Source organism: Camelus bactrianus, chromosome 9 (assembly GCF_048773025.1).
Source record: "Camelus bactrianus isolate YW-2024 breed Bactrian camel chromosome 9, ASM4877302v1, whole genome shotgun sequence".
Classification (NCBI taxonomy): Eukaryota; Metazoa; Chordata; class Mammalia; order Artiodactyla; family Camelidae; genus Camelus; species Camelus bactrianus.
The window spans coordinates 39655773-39678766 of record NC_133547.1 but is presented as its reverse complement, the minus strand read 5'-3'; the positions used below and the strand labels follow the sequence as shown (position 1 = coordinate 39678766).

The 22994-nt window shown below is 37.7% G+C and overlaps 1 protein-coding gene across 2 annotated transcripts; it reads left to right on the top strand.

Annotated features, from left to right (window-relative positions):
• Nucleotides 1-29: 29 nt before the first annotated feature.
• PSMA5 (proteasome 20S subunit alpha 5) lies at nucleotides 30-21579 on the top strand. 2 transcript variants are annotated; one of them, XM_045511629.2, is made up of 10 exons: nucleotides 129-188; nucleotides 4088-4154; nucleotides 8243-8361; nucleotides 10311-10437; nucleotides 12628-12695; nucleotides 13597-13704; nucleotides 13845-13903; nucleotides 14494-14596; nucleotides 15609-15695; nucleotides 21339-21579. In XM_045511629.2, exons 4-10 carry the CDS (start codon nucleotides 10389-10391, stop codon nucleotides 21414-21416), a joined length of 552 nt encoding a protein of 183 aa, XP_045367585.1. In that variant the 5' UTR covers nucleotides 129-188; nucleotides 4088-4154; nucleotides 8243-8361; nucleotides 10311-10388; the 3' UTR covers nucleotides 21417-21579. The 2 variants fall into 2 exon arrangements, with proteins under 2 accessions (XP_010946545.1, XP_045367585.1); XM_010948243.3 differs by lacking the exon at nucleotides 8243-8361 and having other exon boundaries at nucleotides 30-188.
• Nucleotides 21580-22994: the final 1415 nt, after the last annotated feature.

Here is a 22994-nt window from a genome sequence, read left to right as displayed (position 1 = left end):
GAGGCAGACGCAGGAGGGCGGGCTGAAGGGGTCGCGGGCGCACGCGCACTGGGACCGGGGCCTCTGTTGAGTGGCGGTGTGGCTGAGTTGGGTACAGGTGGACTCGTGTTGGCCCTCAGAATCCCCGAGTAGCCACCGCTGCTTCCTCCTGCTCTCACCATGTTCCTCACCCGGTCTGAGTATGACAGGTCTGTGTGGCTGGGGAAAATGGGGTCGGGGTTACGGGTGGGCGGGCCCGTGGCCGGGTGTGGGCCTGGGTTCTGCCGTGTCATGGGGGTGCCCCAGGAACCGGAGTCCGGCCCGGCCTGGGGATCTCTTGCTCTTCCCAGACGCCCGCTGTGATTCTCCAAGCTAGATTTGCGCCTGTCGGCCGCACTTGTTCTACCGCTGAGTCACTCCTGGGTCCTAACTCGGCGCGGAAGCGAGAAAACTCCGTTTTGTGCTTGGGGAAAGAAGGCTGAGGGGCCGGGACTCCTCCGACCTTTAACCCGGAGAAGGCCAGGAGTCACCCTCTCGCCCGTTCACCTTTTCGTGCCAAGTATGACTGCCTTTTTTCAAATGTAAACGTACTGCCTGGACGAAAAAGCAACTAGAGATCACTTAACGGGTGTGACAATTTCAGCTCCCTTTTCCTTCTAGGCGGGCAACCTTGTTTTCCGTTTCTTAGTTGTGGGAATAGAACAGCCATTCCTTTGATTGAAATGCGTGTTGGGATGTATAGTTTCTGCAAAAGCGGGAAGGCAGTCTTAGCTTTGCCCAGATATCGTGTCTGGAGTCTGATTTTAAGGGAATTGGAATATAGAGTGATTCTCAAGAGTTTTGTCATCGTGCGTTCCACTAGACAGGCTTTTTCTGACTTTTAAACAGTTTAAAGCAAGTTACTTTAAGTGTGTGTTAAGCACCAAATCTGTTTTTGAAATCAAGACTGTGAGATTGTTGTATTTATTAAAAAGAAAAAACCTTTCAGAGCTTGGAAATGCTAATATTAAATTTTACATACTTATGCTGTAGACGTTTTTACTTTCAGTTTCTGTTTTGCTCAGTTAAGTTTCACGTAGCTATTACTTTTTTTTTAAGCCAGGAAAGGCAGATGTTTTCTTTGTACCAGATGACTTGAGAAGCTGCATTTCTTGTCAAGTATACGTTGACCCTGTCAAAAGTATTATCACTTAGAACTATCCCCCTCCTTTTAAAAAAAATCTTTTTACTGACTCATAGAAGATGTATGTGAAGTTTTAAAACTGACTCCTTTTCCTACTGTCCTATAAAATGACTTTGTTAGTCAATATTTAGCTTCCAGAACATTGAAGAGAATCATTTTGGGGTGATATAATATTGAGTTAGGGTGTGTATTATAGAAGTTGTTATCCTTATCAGAAAGGCTTTATTAAGGTTTTGAGATTATTTACTTAACATCTTTATTGACTACTTTGGGTTTTACTTTTGTATCTTCGCAAAGAATGCCTAAAACACGGTCATTTTTTATTCACTTAACTAATGTACTTGAATGCTTGCTGTGTACAAGTTCTAGTTGCTGGTCATATGGCAGTGAACAAAGTCACAATCCTTGCTCTTATATGGGAGACTGCCTTTTAAAGAACTATTTGCAAAAGTAACTATAGAGTAAGTCAGAAATGTATTCATGTTATTAAAGAAATTGAGATCGACACTGTAGAAGTTTTGATGGGAGAGATTGCAGTCAATATTAGGGGATTATGGAAAACTTCAAAAGGAGCTGATATTTAAACTGAGTCATAAAAGTAAGATTTTAATAACTGTGGATAGTGAGACTATATAGGATGAGGCAGAGACTATAGGATGAATAGTTTTGAGGCAGAGAATATAGGATGAACAAAGGAGGGGCAGTGGGAAAGCACAGTTCATGTTTGGGAAAATTCTAGTCTGCTGGCACATAGATGCATAAATGAGAATGGGGAAGATATGGGAAAAACAGGATGTTGGTAGATACTGATTGGTTTTTAATGTGAGGTTGAGGAGTTTGGGTCTTACTCTGTAGGCATCTGTGTGTCATTAATTGTTGTTTTAAGAAGTTACATAATCATAATTACATTTCATAGAAACTAATTGACTGGATTAGAGGAAACAGTCAATACCGGTTAGAAGGCTATTACCATTGTTAGGTGAAAGGTAATGAGGGCATTGAGAATGGAAGGGAGTGTTGAGTTACTGTGGGGAAGGAACTGATGAATTGATATGATTTGGCATATGGTTAATACGAGAGAAGGGGAGGAGTGAGTCAGACCATTCAGAACTTTCTAGCTTGGGGAACTGGGAGATTGGAGATGTTTCAAAATAAAAATGAAGTAGGGAATGGCAGGATATGGAGCTGATTTTGCAGGGATGACTGGATTTAAGAAGATATTTCAGATTGGAAAATGTTGAGTGTTTGGTGCTAATAGAATATGCAAGTGGAAATGCTTGGGAGGTGTTTAGATTAATCAGGAAAGAGGTCACAGTGGTAACAGATTAGAAGTAGTTGATGCTTGGTAAAAATGAAATAACCCGGAGAAAGTTTGAGAAGAGAGCCAGAACAGAGCCCATATTAGGGAGGACATAGTAATATCAGGATGAAGTTCCTGAATTGGGGTGAAAATACTATATTCATATTCACATAGTACCTTACACTGTACAAAGTGCTTTCATAATCTATGCAACTCAAAACTAATTATCTTATTATAGAGGCAAGATAGTTTTTTATTTTAAGTGTTCCTTAGAGTCCTAAACTTCCTATTAAATAACTTAAGGGATAATACCTCTGAGGGAAACGGGAGGCTAGGATGGTGAGATTCTCCTTTGATTCCTGAAGTAGCCAGAACAATTCACAGAGACAGTATAGTGAAATAGTTGAAAGCTTGGTCTCTGCAGTTAGATTGCCTAAATTCTCATTCCAGCTCTGCCTCTTACATGCTGAGTGAATTGGCTAGGCTTATTACTCAACCTCTGTGTCTCAACTTCATCTATGAAATAGTACTTACTTTAGAATACTACTTCATAGGATTGTTCTGAGAATTAAGTGGGTTAAGTCATTTAAAGGTTTATAACAGTGCCAGGCATATAGTAGATATGAAGTAAATGCCAACTTGTATTATTATCTATTTTATATTTGGAATATATATATGTATAAATGCCTTTTTAAAAAAATTGTGGGGGGGTGGTAATTAGGCTTATTTATTTATTTATTTTTAGAGGAGGTACTGGGGATTGAACCTAGGACCTTGTGCGTGCTAAGCATGTGCTCCACCACTCGAACTATACCCTTTTCCCTGTATAAATGTCTTTTGAAGAATGTTTTTAAGGAAACAAATTTGAAAACACTACTCTATATTATGTTACATGTTATGAAATCTAGACTCCATAAGCCAAGGATCATAACTATTTTCATGCACTTGTTCAGATATTCTTAAAGTGTGCATTGTATGCTGAAAGCCTTTATAGCTAAGGCTGTGATGCCTCTTCTCCAGAGGGATTTTTAACAGACTGGAGCAAGGAAAAGTTGGGAGGTGTTTAAGGGAGAAAAGCAGTCTGGCATGTAATTGGTATAATATATTGAGTGAATTAACTAGGTTGGGCTTTAGGAACTGCCCAAATCTCAGCCTGTTGTTAAGATAACATACTAATTCATACAATTAAATAGAGAAATGTCCATGTGACAGACTTTTACTGAAAAGTAAGATATTAACATCAGATGCACGTAATGGGAAGAGGATAAGGATAAATGCACATTTTCTTAGGAATTGCCTGGTAGTTTGGGGGCATGAATTTGCTGAAGGAATTCCAAATTGACTCAAGATTGAGGCTGAAAGTCACCTGCTCTCATTAGATCAGTTTGAAGATATTCTGGGAGTGGGGCAGAAATGTTCTATATATGGGTTCCATTCTCTTGAAAAGCTGTTAATGTACCAAAAAAATAGCTACAGATTGTTGTGGGCAAAGGAGAATAATGACTGTGTGTACTTCTTGTAGCCATCTAAGCTAGATGTCAAATAACTTCGGTGTAGTGTCTCCACACTTATTTTCTCTAACAATTTTAATGCTTTTTTGTTGTTGTTCATTTGTTTAATTATAGGGGCGTGAATACTTTTTCTCCTGAAGGAAGATTATTTCAAGTGGAATATGCCATTGAGGCTATCAAGGTATAGTAGCAAATAGGATAGTTTTTGAAATTTCATGGCAACTTAATGCTTAATTTGGAGTAAATGTGTTTTAGCTATTCCTTTAGAAAATGTTCTTTATCTCCCTTTAATCAACCACAATTAAATATTTTTACAACAATTTCAATCACATTCCTAACAACTGGGTGAACTATTTTGAAACTTTTTGGACAAATAACTGCTTCATAATTATGTAAGTAGCTTTTTCTTAGTGGGGTTGGAGAGACATCTTTGTGTTTATAATCTTCTTGGCTCTAAAAAGAGAGGTATAGAATTCCAGTTAGCACCTGGGAGATATTTTGTCATCCCGAACAAATCATTTAACTGATTACCTGTACTCTTGTTGGTAAAGTTGTGAATTTGTACTCTACCTTTTTGGGACTGAATAAGAGATGTGTCCTGTAATCTAGCAACAGAATCGAATAGTTCAAACCAGTATTCAAAAAAGTAGTTTAAAAATAACCTACCTATACTTACAGTTAGTTATATGGGATCTCTTTGTTGGATTATGAATAATGTAAAGTCTGATTGAGATCTAAATTAGTATTTTTACTAATTATAATGTAATAATCCAGGCATCAGTATTTTTAAGGATTCCCTTAGTGATTCTAGGAAGGATTGAGAATCTCTGATCTAATCCAACTCTTCACTCCATTTCAGTCACCTCTATATCCCTAAGCAGCTTCTTTTTTTTATAGTTCTAGCAACAGAATATTTTCTCACTAGATAGCTCATTCTGTTTGAAAACAGTTCATAATGGTTTGGAAGTTTATTCTTGTATTGAAACAAAAGTCAAAAACTTCCTGAACAAATTTCTTCTGTAGAGCACAGGGAGCTATATTCAGTATCTTGTAGTAACCTTTAATGAAAAAGAATATGAAAACGAATATGTGTGTGTGTGTGTATATATACATACATATATATATACATACATATATACACACACATTACTGGGACATTGTGCTGTACACCAGAAACTGACACTTTGTAACTGACTATACTTCAATTAAAAAAAAGGGCTAGCCTCCTGAAGTCTCCTTCAATTGGTACTTGAACCATACAGGATGTTTAAACCTCTTCCATAAGACAATTCCTCACATATTTTTTGAAGAGAACTATTGTGTTTCCCTCTAAGTTACCTCTTGAAAGAGTGTATTAGGGGGAACTGGTTGTATGACAGTCTGGAAAAGGGCAAAGAAGATTCTTAGTTGCAGACGCAGAAGTGAAGGTGGAAGCATTATGATAGATAATGGACAGAAAATGACGGGCCAGCTACAAAAGGTGCCTATTTTCTATTTCTGATCATGTGTGCCCTATATTTAAACCATATGTTACTATGAAGTTGGAGACTATCACAATTCCTAGCTGTAGCATTTATTTTGAGCCTCAGCTAAGATAATAGTTCTATCCAGATGTGCCAGCCAAGAGTAATTATCAGGTTTTTTTGGTTCTCCTTAAGCCCCTCAGTGCTAGAAATTTCCAGATTGCTTAGAGATAATGCGATAGGATCTGATCTCTGTAGCCCTCGATTGGGTTAGGATAGGGATAGTGCCATTGATGTTGCTACTTAACCTGTGTGAAAATTCAGACTCTTGGCTGTTGAAACAACCTTGTTGTTGTCTTGGCAACTTCGGAGCACCCTGTGTGAACGCAATTTGATAATTGTAAGGAGTTAGTAGTATGAAAGGAGCTGGAGAAATGACTAAAAATGTCTGACAAGTAAAAATTATCACTTAGAGGTACTGTGCTGTGTGGATGGCATGGGTGAGATATAGCCAGCTGAGGTGGGGGCAAAATGCCTTTTAGAGTACGTTTCTTGGGGGAAGGAGTGGAAATCTGTGACAGTGCCAAAATTATTATATTATACTAAACATCTGGGCATTGGTTACTATTGCTAGTGAGTTATATTAAATATACAATACATAGTTCAAATGTTCCCTTTCTTCCCTTCTCCCTCTCCTCAGTCCCAGCCAGGGTGGGAATGGAGTTTAGGCAGAATTGTAATGTTGAAATGTCTGGGGATACAAGTAATGTACAAAAGAAAGTTATCTTGATTTTGATATATTTTATAAAATAGCCTGTCTCAAAAATATTTACCCTTTTTTGGAGTAGGAGCTTAGAAAGTTATTTAGGTTGGAGGCCAACTTAAATTGAATAAGCTGAGAATTTCTTCTTGTGCTGCTAAGCACTTCCTCCACAAAATAATTATAGGGACTATTGACATTGTGGACGAGATAATTCTTTGTTGTTGGGAATAGTCCTATGCATTGTAGGATATTTAGCAGCATCCCTGGCCTCTACCCATTAGATGCCAGTAGCACTTACTCCTCCAATTGTGATAGCCCAAAATGTCTCTAGACTTTGTCAGTTGTCCCCTTGGGGGTAAAATGGCCCCCAGTTGAAAACAACTCTGCTAGGTAAAATTAAAAAGTAGATATGAATTCTGTCCTGCTTGAGAGATTCAAGATTAATATACTATACATAAAACAATTAGAGAACAACTAAGTGCTAAATTGAATTCTCTGGCAATGGTTTCTGACTTTTTTAATTTTATAGTTGACTTTTGAACAAGGTGGGGGTTAAGGGCACCAACCTTCCAGTCTGTAAAATTGTCCTGTAATCTGTAATTGGTCCTCCATATCTGTAGTCCTGCATTCACCTGTTCAGCCAACCACAGATCAGTACTGTAGTACAGTACTGTACTTACTATCGAAAAAAATCCACGTGTGAGTGGACCACTGCAGTTCAAACTTGTGTTGTTCAAGGGTCAACTGTATTTTTAAGGCATACCTGCATGTAGTTTTAGATTCAGAAGGTAAAATAGTTTTATAAACCTTGTAACAAAAACAATCCCTCAGCCTGTCCTCCTTCATCTTCTGCTTCTCTGGTGTAACACTTTAAAGTCTTTCAGCTAATTTTCTTGGCATTTACTTCCATATCTCCAAGATAAAAACACAGGCTTATATTTTTTTCACTTAGGTATTATCCATGGGCTTTTTATTGTGAACCATGAAGATTTCTGCCCCCAATGACACACAGATGTACAATTTCCTACTAGGGTGGGGATAGGGCAGTTTTGTCAGTAAACATCATATCTATCATAATTTTGTTAGATCATTAGTCAACATTTATATTAGTATGACTGTGTAAATGCTGTTCACACCTCAGCCATTTTTCTGTTTCTGTATAATACTGTTTTCCTAGGAGTCAATGATTCTCTTTTTTAAAAAATTGCCTAGTTTAGTATGTAAATACAATAATTCATCCCAGAGGTCTCTCCAAGTTATATGTATCATCTCAAAACACCCAGGCACATTGAGTAGCCTGTTCAAGATTCTTAAAGAAATCTTTGAGTCTCTGACCTGCTCTGGTCTGGACTGGTTCTCTGGGCCTGCTGCACAGCTGTGCACTCAGGATTGATCGGCTTCGTCCTAGGAACTCCCTTTAACTCCCCCTTGTGTTAGATCCCAAGTCATTGTTTTTTGATGTATTCCTTCAATTTGGTAGACTCCATTCTCCAATAATTTCATAAATTATTTTTAAATACCAAGCTTTTTTTTTCTTTTTTCTTATTAGTACCCTGTTCTTGTTTTATGGATGAAGTATCTTCTTTTTTCTTCAAGGATAAAAAAAAAAATTTTTTTAAGATTTTTTTTTTTCTTTTCGAATTAGCCAGATTCTTTAGAGATGTTTTTTAAACTGCAGATCTTGATTCATTAGTGGACATTGAATCAATTTAATGGGTTACAGGAGCATTTCTTTTTTAAGTAGAATGGAGCAGTAGGTCTTAGAGTGCCTTGCCTATAGTACTGGTGTTTCTTTTTTTCTATTACATTTATTTATTTGTATCTGTTTGTATATTTTGATCATGATATAAAATACATTTCTTAATGTAGATTCGGGTCAGAAAATTTGAAAACTACTGCTCTAGAGAAAACTGCCTCTTCTCATTTCATGCCTGGAGGGTGTTTCTGGCTGCTGGCTTCTGAGAGCTGAGTAGGGAAAGAAGGCTGGGGTTCTTAACACTAAGCTTGTCAGTTTTTACTTAATCCTCCTGTTTTCTCTTGTAGTACTCCCGCCTTTGACCGTGCTTGGTGTCCCCCAATCTATAGGCCCGCTGTTTTACCCTCTCCAGAGTCTTCTGCAGGAGTGGGAGTGGGAGCCATCATCTGGTTTAAAGCTAGATAGGGTAAGGGATCTGGAAATCTGTTTCTTAAGCAAACATTGAACTAATTTTATAATTTTTAGCTATTTCATTTCTATTTCCAGAGGTCCTTGCTGCCATCATTCCCTTTTTGGAGGGGGTCCTGTGGTATAAATCAGGTTGTTTCTTGACTTTCTTTACCACTGGCTTAGGATTTGGATATCTTAGGTCTACTCAAAGTAAATTACCACAAACCTGTCCTCTTTCTTTAAAATTAGTCACCATGTCTCTGCTCATTCTCTTTGTCCTAGTGGGTTTATCCTATGCCCCACTTAAACCCTTTAATCTCCTGTTATCAAGCTTGGGGAAGGAGTAGAGCTAATGTATGTATTCAGTCTACACCTTTACTTAGGAGTAAGAGCACTCATTTTTTACATAAAATTCTTTGACAGTTCAACTCCTGTAGTTATGCATGTACCATTGATTAAGAAAATATACAGTAAAAAGCAGGTATATACATTTAATAACACTTCTAAATAAAGTCATAATTTTACACATTTGAAAAATAAAACATATGTGTCAGACGTGATCCTTCTGTCTGCAGACGTGTTAAGCATGTATGCATAACGGTTCATGAAATTCTTTGGAATACTTTGCAATAAAAGACTCCAGAAGTCTGAGGCTCACACTGACATCCATTGCTTTGTAGAACTATCTAAATATTAATGGTTATCGAGAGGAAAGAGCACATGTAGTCAGGAGAGGCTTTATGAATGATGGGTGGGATTTAGATAGGCAAAGGGGTGACAGCATGAGCAGAGGTACAAGGGTAGGAGATGATATGGCGTGAGAAAATGGGTTTAGCTATACCTGAGGGATTTTGTTGGAGAATAATAAGTAATAAAATTGGAAGAGGAAAGTAGGATTAGGTTTTGAGGACTCTGGAAGCTTACTTGGATTTTATGTTACAGGCAGTATAGGGAGATACTAGTTCTTGTGAAAAGGAAAAGTATAATAAAAGTAGCATTTTATTATATCAGTCAGGCCATAACATGAAAGATACATTGGGAGAGAGAGATTAAAGATAGGGAGACTAAGTAGAAGGCTGTTAAAGTAATCTTGGCATATAATAAAGTAGCTCACATTTGTTGTTGGTTTACTATGTGCTAGTTACCATTTTAAGCACTTCATGTGTTAGTGTGTTTACCCTTCTTGATATGTAGGTTTTATTATTATCCCCATTTTGCAGATAAAGAAACTGAGACATAGAGGGGTGGGTGACTAGGATGGTCGTATGGAGATGGACAGATGAAGTCAAGCTATGTTTTAGACTGCTAATGTCCTTGAAAGATTAAGTTAATATTTTTAGGTTGTTGTTGGTGTTTCTTTTTTCTTTTTTAAGTAAATTACTTTTCTGGAGGTTACGTAGATTTGAGGGACATCACTTTTGGGGATAGATCAAGGTAGCAGAGGTAAAAAGATACCAGGTCCAGAAAAAAAATTAGAGTTTTATTACTTTCTTGCCCATTGCGTTTAGAACTTTAAAATCTGCCCCTCTCCCCAAAATGGGCATTAAAGTTGATCATTTTCAAGATATTTTTAAGACATTATTGAACTTCCCAGTTTTTTTTGTTGTTGTTTTTTTGCAGTGGGGGGTGGTAATTAGGTTTATTTGTTTGTTTGTTTGTTTGTTTATTTTAGTGGAGGTACTGGGGATTGAACCTAGGGCCTTGCTTGTGCTAGGCATGTACTCTACCACTGAGCTGTACCCTCCCCCTGAACTTCCCATTTAGAAGCACAAAATTCGGTAAATCAATGTTCTCGCCATTGACAGGAATAGTACATTATTTATTAGGATGCTCCTTATTCTCTCTGTGTGCTAGATATGGCTGACTGAAGCTTCTATCATGTGAAGATACACAGAGAGATTCCTGGTGAGTATGTGAGACTGTTCTTTTATCCCTATGTGATAACCATCACCTGTTTCTCTTTAGCTTGGTTCTACCGCCATTGGGATCCAGACATCAGAGGGTGTGTGCCTAGCTGTGGAGAAGAGAATTACCTCTCCACTCATGGAGCCAAGCAGCATTGAGAAGATTGTAGAGATTGATGCTCACATAGGTAAGGAGTCGGGGAAAGCTGTTCTGTAGGATCTGGCCTGGGTTGATTAGTCTTCTTTGATGTTCTAAGGGAGGTTCACTAGATGAATGTCTTATTCCCTTGTTAGCTATCACTTTCCAGGTAGTAGGCCAGTGTGCATGATATAGGAGTAAGGAGCAGTTGTAGTATTAACCTATTTCCAGAAGTTCCTTTCTCCCTCAAATTTAGACTTGGCAGATGTGATGATTGTTGAAATACATAAAGGTTGAATCATAGACCCGTTCCCCATGGTGGCTGAGTCTTCATTGATGCATAACACTAGAAGGCCACCTGGAGCAGAGGATTGTGTGGGAACCTAGGGGTGTCCACTAAGAAAAGAGAAAAGTTTTAAAGGTCTTCAGAGTGACTAAGGTTCAGAGAGTATAAAACTTTGACCAGATTGGTACTCTTCCTCTGTTTTCAGATTTATGGTTTTATTCTCTATCTCCCCCTACCTTTCCTTCCTCCCTTTTTTGTATCTGTTCAACTGCCCTGCAGTAGCTTCTTGCATCACTGTAGCATGATGGGTAGTTCTGCTTATTTATAACATGGCATTTTAGTTGACTGTCCACATTTTCTTAAGCTATCTAGTCATCTAATTAATAAAACATTGGTAAAATAATTAATTACTTGAAGGCATAAGAACCAAATGCCATGGTGACTCAGGGACTGTGACATTATCTCCTTTATAGATGTAGAAACTGAGATTTAGTCTCTTAAGATTAAAATACTATATCTACTTTATCTCACGCTGTTTGTCTTTCGTAGGTAGGTCAGTGTCATTTCATCCAACACGTTGAGAATCTACTATGTGCCAGACTTTGTGCTACATACCAGGGACACAGAGAGGAATGAGACATAGTCCTTGTCTTCCAGTAGACAAGGTGGACATGTACATAAGGCATTACAGTTAAATGATACAGGTATTAAGAAAGGCTGTAGTGTATGCTCAGTAGGGCTACAATGGAGGAAGTAATTAGTTTTGCCTGGGGCCAGTGGTAGTGGGGCTTTCACAAAAGGATTCCATAAAGGTGATGCTTGAGCTGAGCTGAATTCTGAAAGATGAGGAAGTGTTTACCAAGCAAATAAGTGTCTAGTTACAGCAGGGGAGAGCACTCTGGTCAGAAGGAATAAAAATGAGCAAAGTCTCGGTGGTATAAAATATAAAATACCGTGGCACAAGCAGTTTGATATGACTGGGAGGTAGAATGTGGCAAGAAATAAGTGGAAGTACTTCTGTATCACACTAAAGAGCTTGAACTTGATCCTTCTTGCACTGATGGCAAAGGTTTTAAGCATTTAGATAATATGATCAGATTAGGATTTTAGAAGGACTGTTCTGATGGTAGTGTTGAAGGTAAAGTGAAGGGGGCTGAGATGAGGCAGGGAGACCAGTTAGGAAGTTTTTTTAATAGTCCAAATAAAGAGATGATGAAGGCTGTGGCCAGAAAATGGAGACATAAGGGCTAATGCCAGACTGGCTAATCAGATAGCGATTAACAGAATTTGGGATTCAATTCGTTGTGAGGCCCAGGGAAGAAGATGGAGTCTAGAAGGGAAGTGAGTTGAATCTGTGGTATATCCAAGTAGATATATTAAAGGAGTCATTTGGCTTTATGGGTCTGAAATTTGGGAGTGAGACCAGGTTGGAAATTTAGATTTTCATGACGTATAAGTAACAGCCATAATCTTGGCATCTTGGTCCATTTCTAATATAATTAGTTATGTTTGGTCAGGAAGTGAAAAGGCTTTTGATTTTATTCTAGAGTCTTCCACTGAAACTCATAATGAGATAGTTATTTTTTCCCCTTGTTTCTCCTGTTGGGGTGTTAGTATTTGCTTAGTTTGAAAGTGCATCATGGTCTACAAAGAGTGCTAAAGGAATGCTTGAGAATGTAATATGTGGAAATTCATGTTTGATTAGCTGGTCTTCTCTGTCTCCTGTCTTAATAGTGGACTTCTGTGTCATTGTGGTTGGTTTTTCATTTGTTCTTGATATAATTATACTTGTGTTCAGTGCAGATAATCCTTCCTATCTAATCTCTTGGGTATACTGCTTTGTGATTCCTGAATGACTGCTATGGTTTCACTCCAGAATTTCAGTATTTCCTGAGTGAATGAAAAGTTCTACAAGGATTTGACTATCAGGTCACTTTTGCTTTTACATTACAGGTTGTGCCATGAGTGGGCTAATTGCTGATGCTAAGACTTTAATTGATAAAGCCAGAGTGGAGACACAGGTAACATTAGCATCATCTCTCCTTTTTACCATGATGCTTGAGTCCCTTGTTTAGTGATGCTATGACTGCGGGCTGTGCTGCAGGTATCTCTGTTAATGTCGGATGTTGCTCTTGGGAGTGATTTTGGGTGGAATCCCTGGTTATGATTTTCTGAGAATTGGAGTCTAGCTATCCAACCGTTGCAGCTTTAAGGAAGCCGTGGTAAATAGTGCTGACAGTCTCTTGCTTCTTTTTGATTTGGCTTATATAAAGCAAACATTGCACTTCATTCTGTTCCCTAATTGTCTTTCTACGGGAGCACCATAGCAGGAGGTGGACATAGCTAAAGGAATTCTCCCCCCAACTGCCTTTGCTGCTAGGCTTGCAATTAACAGCTCTCCTGAGCAATAATATGTACCAGGTGATAAATACTGATTAGCAATACTGATTTTTTTTTTTTAAACTGAGCCCCTGCTGCCTGGTAAGGAAGAAATGTCTGATTGGTAAAATTTTTTCTGCTTATTTGCAAGTTTACTATCAGTACTTATATAAGAATGAGTCATTTAATTTTAACACCAACAGAATGATAAGATAGGCTCTTTGAGGGAAAGTGGCATTCAGCTATTAGCTTTCACTTAGCAAAAAAGATAAAACTTGGTGCTTTGAGGGGTTAACCCTGTTTTTCAAGGGAGCAATCCTCTAGTCTATCATTGCATAGAGTCTTTTTGGTATAACTTTATTTCTGGAGCTATTTCTCTTCCTCTAATGTAGTCCCAAGCATTTGAGTTTAGTGTTAAGGAAAACACACGGGAGCTTGAGCCGCCAGTTTTTAACCACAGTTCAAAGGGATGTGCATAGTGACATAGTGGGCCCTTCAATGCCCTTCTTATTAAAGGTAGAACATACTTTGCTCTTCTTTTAGAACCATTGGTTCACCTACAATGAGACCATGACAGTGGAGAGTGTGACCCAGGCTGTGTCAAACCTGGCCCTACAGTTTGGAGAAGAAGATGCAGATCCAGGTGCCATGGTGAGTGTGATGTTTGTGTCAAGTTTTCTTGCTGTTCTATGGAACTTAAGTCATTTGTCCTCTGAACATACCTTTCCCAGCCCTTCTTTCCCCATACTTCATAGCCATTTGCCTTAATACCTCCTGCTTTTTGGTTCTAGTCTCGTCCCTTTGGAGTAGCACTCTTGTTTGGAGGAGTTGATGAAAAAGGACCCCAGCTGTAAGTACCACTTTCCATTTTTTTTCCCTGCTTCCTTTTTGGGATAATTGTTTTCATTTGGGTTGGGACTGGTTGTTTAAATCAGCTGAGAATATTATTGTAGAGTTGTAAAAATGAAGGGCTTCTAATTCTGTAAAGTTCAGTGATTCTGTGCTGTGTATACAAAGACAAATTTGGGGATTTTTTTGAAGAACTCCGCTATTGGAACCAGTGCTAATTCTGGAAAGAAATTAGAAATAACTTTGTTACCATAGTCAAGGTGTGTTTTAGAGCCTTGCTTTGGAATATTGATTTGCTCCCTATCAGATAGTATTTGGATAGGCATACATAAGCACCATATTTATATATACTGTATATATATAAAGTATATTTATATATACTTCTAAATCCCTGATTTAGTTATTATTAGTTTTCTTAAACACTTTTTAAAAGATCTGGTTTCTCCAGCCATAGAACATCTTCTAGATCTGTGCCTTAATATTTCCTGGCTGCAGGGCCAAGCATTATGTTTTTTAGTGAGACATTTGTTATGTAAAATGCCACCATTCCATGCTAGCATTTTAATCCTCTTCTTTCTGGTGGTTTTGCAGGTTTCATATGGATCCATCTGGAACCTTTGTACAATGTGATGCTCGAGCAATTGGCTCTGCTTCAGAGGGTGCCCAGAGCTCCTTGCAAGAAGTTTACCACAAGGTAACTAAGCATTCTCACAACTTTTATTAATATTTTTTAAAATCAGTATAATTTACATACAATAAAACATACATACCTAAGAGTTCAGTTCTATGAGTTCTGATAATTGTGTACACCCTTGTAACCACCACCTAAAACAAAATACAGAACACTTCCATCAGCCCCCCCACAAAATGCTTGCCTCCTCTCCAGTCACTCTGTCCCTCCCTTTCAGCCCCATTTGCCACTGTAGATTAGCTTTGTCTGTTCTTTGTATAGATAGAATCATACAGTTTGTATTTTTGTGTCTGCCCTTTTTTGTTCAACATACTGGCTTTGAGATGCATTCTTGTGCTTGCACGTATCAGTAGTTTCTTCTTGTTGATGAGTGCTATACCATGGTGTGGATGTACCACAATTTGTTTATCCTTTATCTTCACAGTTTTACTTAGCAGTTTATCTTTCCTAGTCTGGCTCTTCAAGCAAGTGGGCATTTGGCATTTTGTATCTTTGTGGGGTGGGAAGACTTGGTGTTGGGTAACTCACTGTAGTGGCTGAGTGCTGCCATACTTATTGTTCAGGTGGTTTCTACAGGGATGCCTGCTTACATCAACCTCTCATAATATTGCTTTTATATGTGGAGGAAGTTAGGTACTAAACCATTAGACTACTTCTAGGTCATTTGGAAATTATTATTTATAGGACATTAGCAATATTATCTAGCTTCTAAGTTAAAAGAAGATAACTAGAGAAGTGTAACCATTTCCCCTTCTTCAGAGATCACTTACCATGTTAAAGTTGGTGACTTTGTTCTGGTTTAAAATGAGACTTTTTTTTCTTTGAATAAATGTACCCTACTAATTTACCATTTACTTGAATTCTGGAGATACTTGTAATGCAGTGTACTTATTAAGATGTTTGATTTATTAATATTTGCTAAATCATTTCTTCAGGGAGATATAGGGGGCATCTTTGAAGGAAGGAAGGATTATGTACAATTAATGGCCACTCTTTTTACCCTCTTTGTTTCAAGTCTATGACACTGAAAGAAGCTATCAAGTCTTCACTCATAATCCTCAAACAAGTAATGGAGGAGAAGCTGAATGCAACTAACATAGAGGTATTTTTCTGTTTTATTGTTTTTTATTCAGATATCATAGCTGTCATTACTGAAGATTAAATAGATCAAGATAATCACATTTTTATATACTCAGTTCTTAAGAAGTTATTGTTATCCTTTGAATAAGCAACTTTAGTAATGGCAGAAGCCAGAATTTGATGAGTTAAAGAATAAAAGGGAGTGATAAAGTAGACAAAATAAGAGTATGTTACTTTCTCAAGAAGTAATTAGTGGCAGCAGCAGGCAGCATTAAAGAAAAAGATTTTTGTCTTTCAAGGATGGGGAAAAGACTGGAAAATACTACAATAGTCTGAGAAGAAACTAGTGGATATAAAAATGTTAAAAGAGTTAAAAGTGGAAGTTAGATAGTGATGGAAACGTTCTAGAAGAGAGAAATCCTGGTATAAATGAAGGAATTGATTTTGAAAAATAGAATTGATTCAGCATTATATTGAGTACCCATTATATGCCAGGTACTATGTAGATGCCAGGGATACAGAGACAGAAAATCCAGTTCCCAGTTGAGTAGTGGCTGTGTGGTACAGAGGACATACAGATAATAACAGCTTGGGATGATACTTCTGTGATAGCAGTAAGAATGGATTGACACAGGAGCATACAACTTATACTGGGGCATTAGGAAAGCTTACTGGAAGAGGTGATGTTTGGAGAAGGGAAGAGAATGGTGTTCCAGGAAGAGGGAAAAGCACATGTAAAATAACGTTGTGCATGAAAGGGAACTTTGAGGGTTTTGTCTAAATGCTGGGGTGTGAGATGTGTGTAAGATATGGAGGTGGCAAGAGATGACACTGGAAAGACATGGACCATATTCTGAAGACCCTTACTTAGGATGCTAAGAGGAAATAGGAGAAAAGGAGGTAAAGATGAGTAAAGATAAGGAAGGTTTGGAGGTGAATCAGAAGAGAGGTCCTATATACCCCTGGCGATTGTTAGATTATCTACAGAGGGTGGGTGAGGGCAACAGTGCAGTTAAGAATGGGAAATATTTGGAAAAGTCAATATGGATAGGGAAAAGAGAAAACAGGGATGAGTGAAAAGATTGCTGGGCCACATTAAAATACTAGCTGAGGCTGGAATCACAAAACAAATTGTTGTAAACAAGTCAGGGTAGTGGTTACCCTTGGAGGTATAGTATATATGTATTTTATGTTTTAATTAAAAAAAATTAAAGGCCAACTGAGGAAGCTGTAATCACAAATCAGTAATTAAACCAGTCAGCACTTACCAGGATACTTTTCAGCTATATCAGCATAGATTGAGAAAATGTATCATTGGATTAATCTCTGGCAGAGAATTGACTGGTTATGGGCAGAAGAATGGAGAGAGTACTGGAGAGTATTGGTCCATCTGTCAGCAGGAGAGCCGGGTTCCATAGGCTGCAGTGAAAAGGGCAAAATTGGATGCCAGAATGACGGGATGGCCTGAAGTTGGGAAGGTCTGAGAAGAGTTGGAGAGAGGATTGGAGGGCAGGGTGGCTTGCTCTTTGAGCAGTAATGGGAAGATGGGGGATTTGGAATGGAAATGGAAAAACTTTGTAAATTGTTGTTTTTTCACCTAATTAGCAAAGATTTGGAAATGCTTCTTCCTCTTCATGCCGGCCTCTGAGATGATGAGGTGCAACAAATGCCTTGCTAACCCCATCCTGACCCTTAAGAGGGATTTTGTCAGTTCCTTTCAGACTTTGTTTTCTATGCTACTGAATGAGATAGGCTCTTGGCATTTCCTCTAAGACTATCTTCTTGCTACCTCAGGGTAATTCATGTGTGGCTCTTTTGATTTCACAGTGAAGGTTCTAAGGCCTGCTTGGTTGAACTAAAACTGTGAAGATATTTTTCAGCTTACTCAGTTTCAATGCAATTCCAGTGTTGCTTTGAAGAAGTGATCAGGTGTGTCTCATCCATGCTCTACTACTTACTGCATTAATACCTGACCAGAGTTTTCTTCACTTGAAAAAAGGGGCACTTCCAGTTTTCCAAGCTCTAACTCATGGTTTCTAAACCTGGCTGTCCATCAGTCTTTGGCTGTCTAGCAGAAATCTGTATTTTTGAAATCTCCTTGGGTGATTCTGATGGTCAGTGTAAGAAGGTCAGGCATTTGGGAGCATTGGTCCAGAAGGAGCCCATCCTCCTCCATCTCTTTAAGGTCCCTGCTCATCAGTTGTCCTGGGATCACCAGCCTCTCCTCTACAGCTGCTTCCCCTCAAAAGGGAAAACTTCCAAGTTGCATCTTTCTTTAGAAAAACAAACAAAACCCACCTTTGTTAATCTTTCTCTCTACCTAGTATCCCTTTTTAAAAGATCAACTTTGTTGAGGTATAATGTACATTCTGTAATGTGCACCTATTTTAAGTTTACAGTTCAGTGAATTTTGATAAATGTATAACTCTTGTTTCTGCCACCACAATCAAGATAGAGAATATTTCTGTCATCCCCAAAAGTTCCCTCATGCCCCTTTTTAGTCACTTCCTTCCCACTGATCTGCTTTTTGTCACTATAGATTTGTTTTGCATGTTCTAGAATTTCTCATAAATGGATCATACAGTGTGTATTATTTTTGTGTCTCACTTATTTCACTTAGCATGATTTTGAGATTCAGGAGTCTGTTACATTTTATTGCTATTCCATTCATCCTCTTTTTAAACCTTTATCGTTGAGCCTCTTCCAAACAGAATCTATATTCATTGTCTTCACTGCCTCACCTCTCATTTATTCCTCAATCACTGCCATTTGTTTCTGTTATTATTCCCCCTGAGACTGCTCCTTGCTGAGATAACTCCTGTTTATGAGATCTCATGATCATTTTTAAGACCTATTATTGGACCTTTTCTGAAGCAGACACCTCAAATTTTTGACAATTCTAAAACAAAACTCATCATCTTTCCTGAAAACCATTTCCTCTTCCCATATTTCTAATCCTGATACCACCAGTGTACCTGTCATTCATGGCAGAAACCTGGAAGACTTTGACCTTCCTTGTCTTTGCTGATTTGTGTTTTTACCTCCTTGTAAATAACTCGCATATCAGTGCCTCCTCTTCATCCCTACTCTCAGGGTCTTCTTTTGTTCAGGACTTCATTTTTCTCCTGCCTTGTCTATTTTCAGTGGTTTCCTAACTAGTTTTCCTGCCTGTAGCCTTGCTCTCCTCCTTTTCATTCCATTTCCTCTGCCAGTGTGCCACTGAAGTGGATTTTCTAAATTGCGTATCTAATCTTGATTGTTCTCCACTTTTAAAAAGTCTTTTCTGACTCTTACTGTCTGAAAGATAAATTCCAAACTTCTTTTAATGGCACAATAATTCACTACTTCTTAAGGCATACGTTTAACCTGTTAGGTATCTTGCTAAGCATTTTACATGCAATTATCTTTTAATTCTCACACCAGCCCTATGAGATAGGTATTCTTATTTCCATTTTACAGGGAGGAAACTGAGGCTTTGAGAGGGTAGGACCTTATCCAAAATAACAGGGTTGGTAAATGGAGTCAAGATGAGAAACGAGGTCTGATTTTGGTCCTGTACTTTAAACCATTTTAATATACTCTCTATGAGCTCTGAACTACTACCTCTCCAATTCATCTCATCCCATGTCCAACCTCTGCTCTAACCATTCAGAATTACTTTCAGTTTTGCAAATATGCATCTTGTGTCATGCTTTTATGCATTTGCATGTTCAGTCTGCCCTCTCAACTGTCAGACCCATCCTTGCTGTGCTTTAAGACACAGCTCAAAGGTCACTTCTCCTTGAGGCCATCCTGCATCCCCCCTAGATTATTCCTTTGTGCCTTTAGGCTACATACACTGGGCTTTTTTATAAGACTTACTGGACATTAAAAGCATTTGGCCTCTAGCACTCTTCGTAAATAAGACAGAGACTCTTCATCTTTGGATCTCTTGTGCTTAGTACAACTATAACTAGTACACAGGTGCTTGGCAATTAATTATTGATCAAATCAATGAAAGAAAATATGTTTTACCTGCCTCGTAGATGTTTTTTGAAAGTAAGGTGAGATAAATAGAAAAATATCTTTCATATTCATCGTGTAAATGCAAGGGGTTATTTTTACTCATCTAGTGATGAGTACCTTCCTGAAGGTAGTATTTAAAGTCTTAATTAGTATTGATTTGCAGCCTGGTTCTATAAGACTGTTCTAATTCAGAATTTGCCCAGTTTCTGGTTTTTAGCCCCAATTATGATTTGGGAGAACTTGGATGTGACTGTGAGCCATGGGTGACTTGACAAAAAATTCTTCAGGCCCTCACTCTTACCTGGTTTATTGACCTTATATCTCTCTGTCCTCATGTCCTTGAGAAAAGCAGTAATAACATTTATATATTTTAATTTCCTTGGAATAGAACTCATGGTCTATATGGACATCAGTAAGTTATTTGACAGATATTTTAGAAATATGTTTGGGACTCTTGTATCATTTCATGTAATTGGATAGATCTTGAAGGAGAATCGAGTGGTGACAGCAGGCTTTGAGAGAACATCTTTTTAGTCTGTTCCCAGACCAGATCTTCAGGTGTTTTAAGATGTGTAGTAATAAGTCTTTTTCTAAATTTTACCTGTAGTTGAGGCAGAGAATAATAAACATCATGTAACTCGATTATGCTAATTCTGACATTTTTCAAATTATACTAAATATCAGTAGTGAATATTATTCAAAAAAATGCCCTACTATGTTTAGTTTTAAAGTTAAAAAAAAGATAATGTAAGGAAATGGCATTTTAAACAAATTAAACACAAAAGCTTTTTAGGCAAACGTGATGGCACCTGTTTCTCAGTATTACCCAAAACAAGGGACTGTGTTGTCAGCAGAGATGATGGGGAAAATTTGATTAAATTTGAAACTAACCATCTAGTGACACTAGTCTTTTATTGCTTAAATAGGTTATAATCTAGACTGCTCGTTATTACTAATATCTTTAGTCATATAACTGTTTTTCTATTGTCATTGTTAATGGGATCTTTTCATGGCCAATCCTTTAAAAAAAAAAAAGAAAACAAAGCAAACTGTTTTCTTGCTAAGTTACCTTATGAACAATTTTAGAGAAAATAATACCTAACAATAATAGTTAATTATATGGTGTTTATTACAATGTTCTAGGCACTGTTCTAAGCACTTTACATAGATTGACACATTTAATCCTCATAACTACTCTGTGAGTTGGGTGTTATTTTATCTCCATTTTACCAATGGAAATCAAGGTACGAAGTGGCCAAGTAACCCAAGGTCACACACACAAGCTCTACTTGCAAGTGTGTGAATATGCTTTTAATATATTTCTAAAGGGATCTTAACAGAAAAAAGTACTGGCCTCCATTTGCTGCTGCTTTTGTGATCCTCATTGAACTAACCTCAAGAAGTTACAGTGACGCCAGGCATTTGGTTAACTATTATGTGGTGGGTTGACCTCAAAATAGAAAATTTGGTCAATAAGATTTTTATTTTGGAGTCAGAGAGCTATTTTTGGAAACTGCTGCTGGAAAGGATATCCCTGGGACAGCAGATCCCTCAGTTCCTAATGAACAGCTGCATCACCAACAACTCCTCCTGACCATGCTAGGGCTACAAGCAGGGTAACCGAGCTCAGCTTATTAACCCTTCTCTGTTTCCTTCCCAGCTAGCCACAGTGCAGCCTGGCCAGAATTTCCACATGTTCACAAAGGAAGAACTTGAAGAGGTTATCAAGGACATTTAAAGAAGTGTGATCCTCAGAATTTCTCGGGGACAATTTCAGTTCTCCTAATTGCCCTTAACTTTTATTTTCAGCTCCATTTCCTTGGACATCCTCCAGTGTATGTGCATTTTTTTATGATGTCTGTACATAAAGGCAGTTCTGGAATAAAGAAAAATTTAAAATATTTAATAGACTATTCTCTTCTAATGCAGTCTTTTGTACAAAATGCTTATGTTAGACTAGGGCAAAAAGGATAGTGATGTTAAATAATTTCCCTATCCTATCAGAGTGCCTATTCTAAAATTATTTTAGTGGCTCTTTACACAGAATCGGCTATATCATGAATTCCTTGGTGTTGACAGAGGAACTCAGACTAGTTTGGCTCTTCCTCATGTGTTACAGATACTAATACCACTGTAAACCCATTTCAGTTCTGTAGTTTCTCTTGAGCAAATAGGTATTTTTGCTACTTTCCTTATATGAAGGAGATGCTACTAACTGACCATCAAAAGAACATTTTTTTGAAGTCCTCCCCAAAACCATGATGGTTTGGAATAAACCAGCTACAATGTTGTATTAGTCCTTGTGCCTTAACAGACAATTTGGAACGAAATTTTCTTTATTATCTTCATTAACATCTGTAGGAAGTTGTACTCTGTGATGTCAAATTCTGATTATTTGAATAGGCTGAATTCACAATGAATTCATCTGCAATGATGGAAAATGTTTGGAAGAAAAGAATTTTGCTCTAGAGAAACACACATATAAGGAAAATAGGTGACTAGAGTTACATTGTCACCAGTGTTCTGGAGAGTGTCCTGGTGATTTTAACTGTTAGTAAATATAACATGATCATGAGATTAATTTCTCTCATGTTCACCTCTTACCAAATGCTAGTGGAAAATGCCATTGAAAAATCGTATCAACTTCTGTTTATTCAGATTTAACAAATCTGAGTACCTGTGTACTGTATGTCAAGTAATGTATTAGGTATTGGGAATAGAGCTATGAAAATACCAGGTGTGGTCTGTGGCTCCCATGAAGTTTCTAGTGGGGAGAACTAAATAATAAACAATACCCCATTTAACTCAATGTTGGTTAATGCAGAAATGGAAAAAACATGCTGCTTTAGGGAGAGCTGAGGTGTTTGAGACATGTATTATGGAGGGAAAACACAAATACTACAGAATAAAATAGTTCTTAGCTTCAAGCTTACTCTACTGGTGAAACAGTAAATTTCATACCCTCTATAATTCCAATTACAGAATTCTTAATAGAATTATAGCATTCTTGAAAGAGAACTTTGGTTTTTTTTGGAATTTTAAATTTTTCTACAAGGCTTCTTGTGTCCATTTAGACAGAATCAGAGAAATAATCTTACTGGCAAAAGCTAGTTTTGTGATGTGTAACTGCTTTCTATTCTTTCTGCTGCAGAATTTACCTTGGAGAAGAGTAAGGGTTTGGTAATAAGACAAATCTACATATTTTAGTCCTGCCAATAAGGTAAGACCTTAGGTATGGTATTTCACAAAGGAGATCTGACAGTGCAACTATTGTATTTAGTGCCTGTGTCATTAGACAAAAGTGAAATACTAAAAT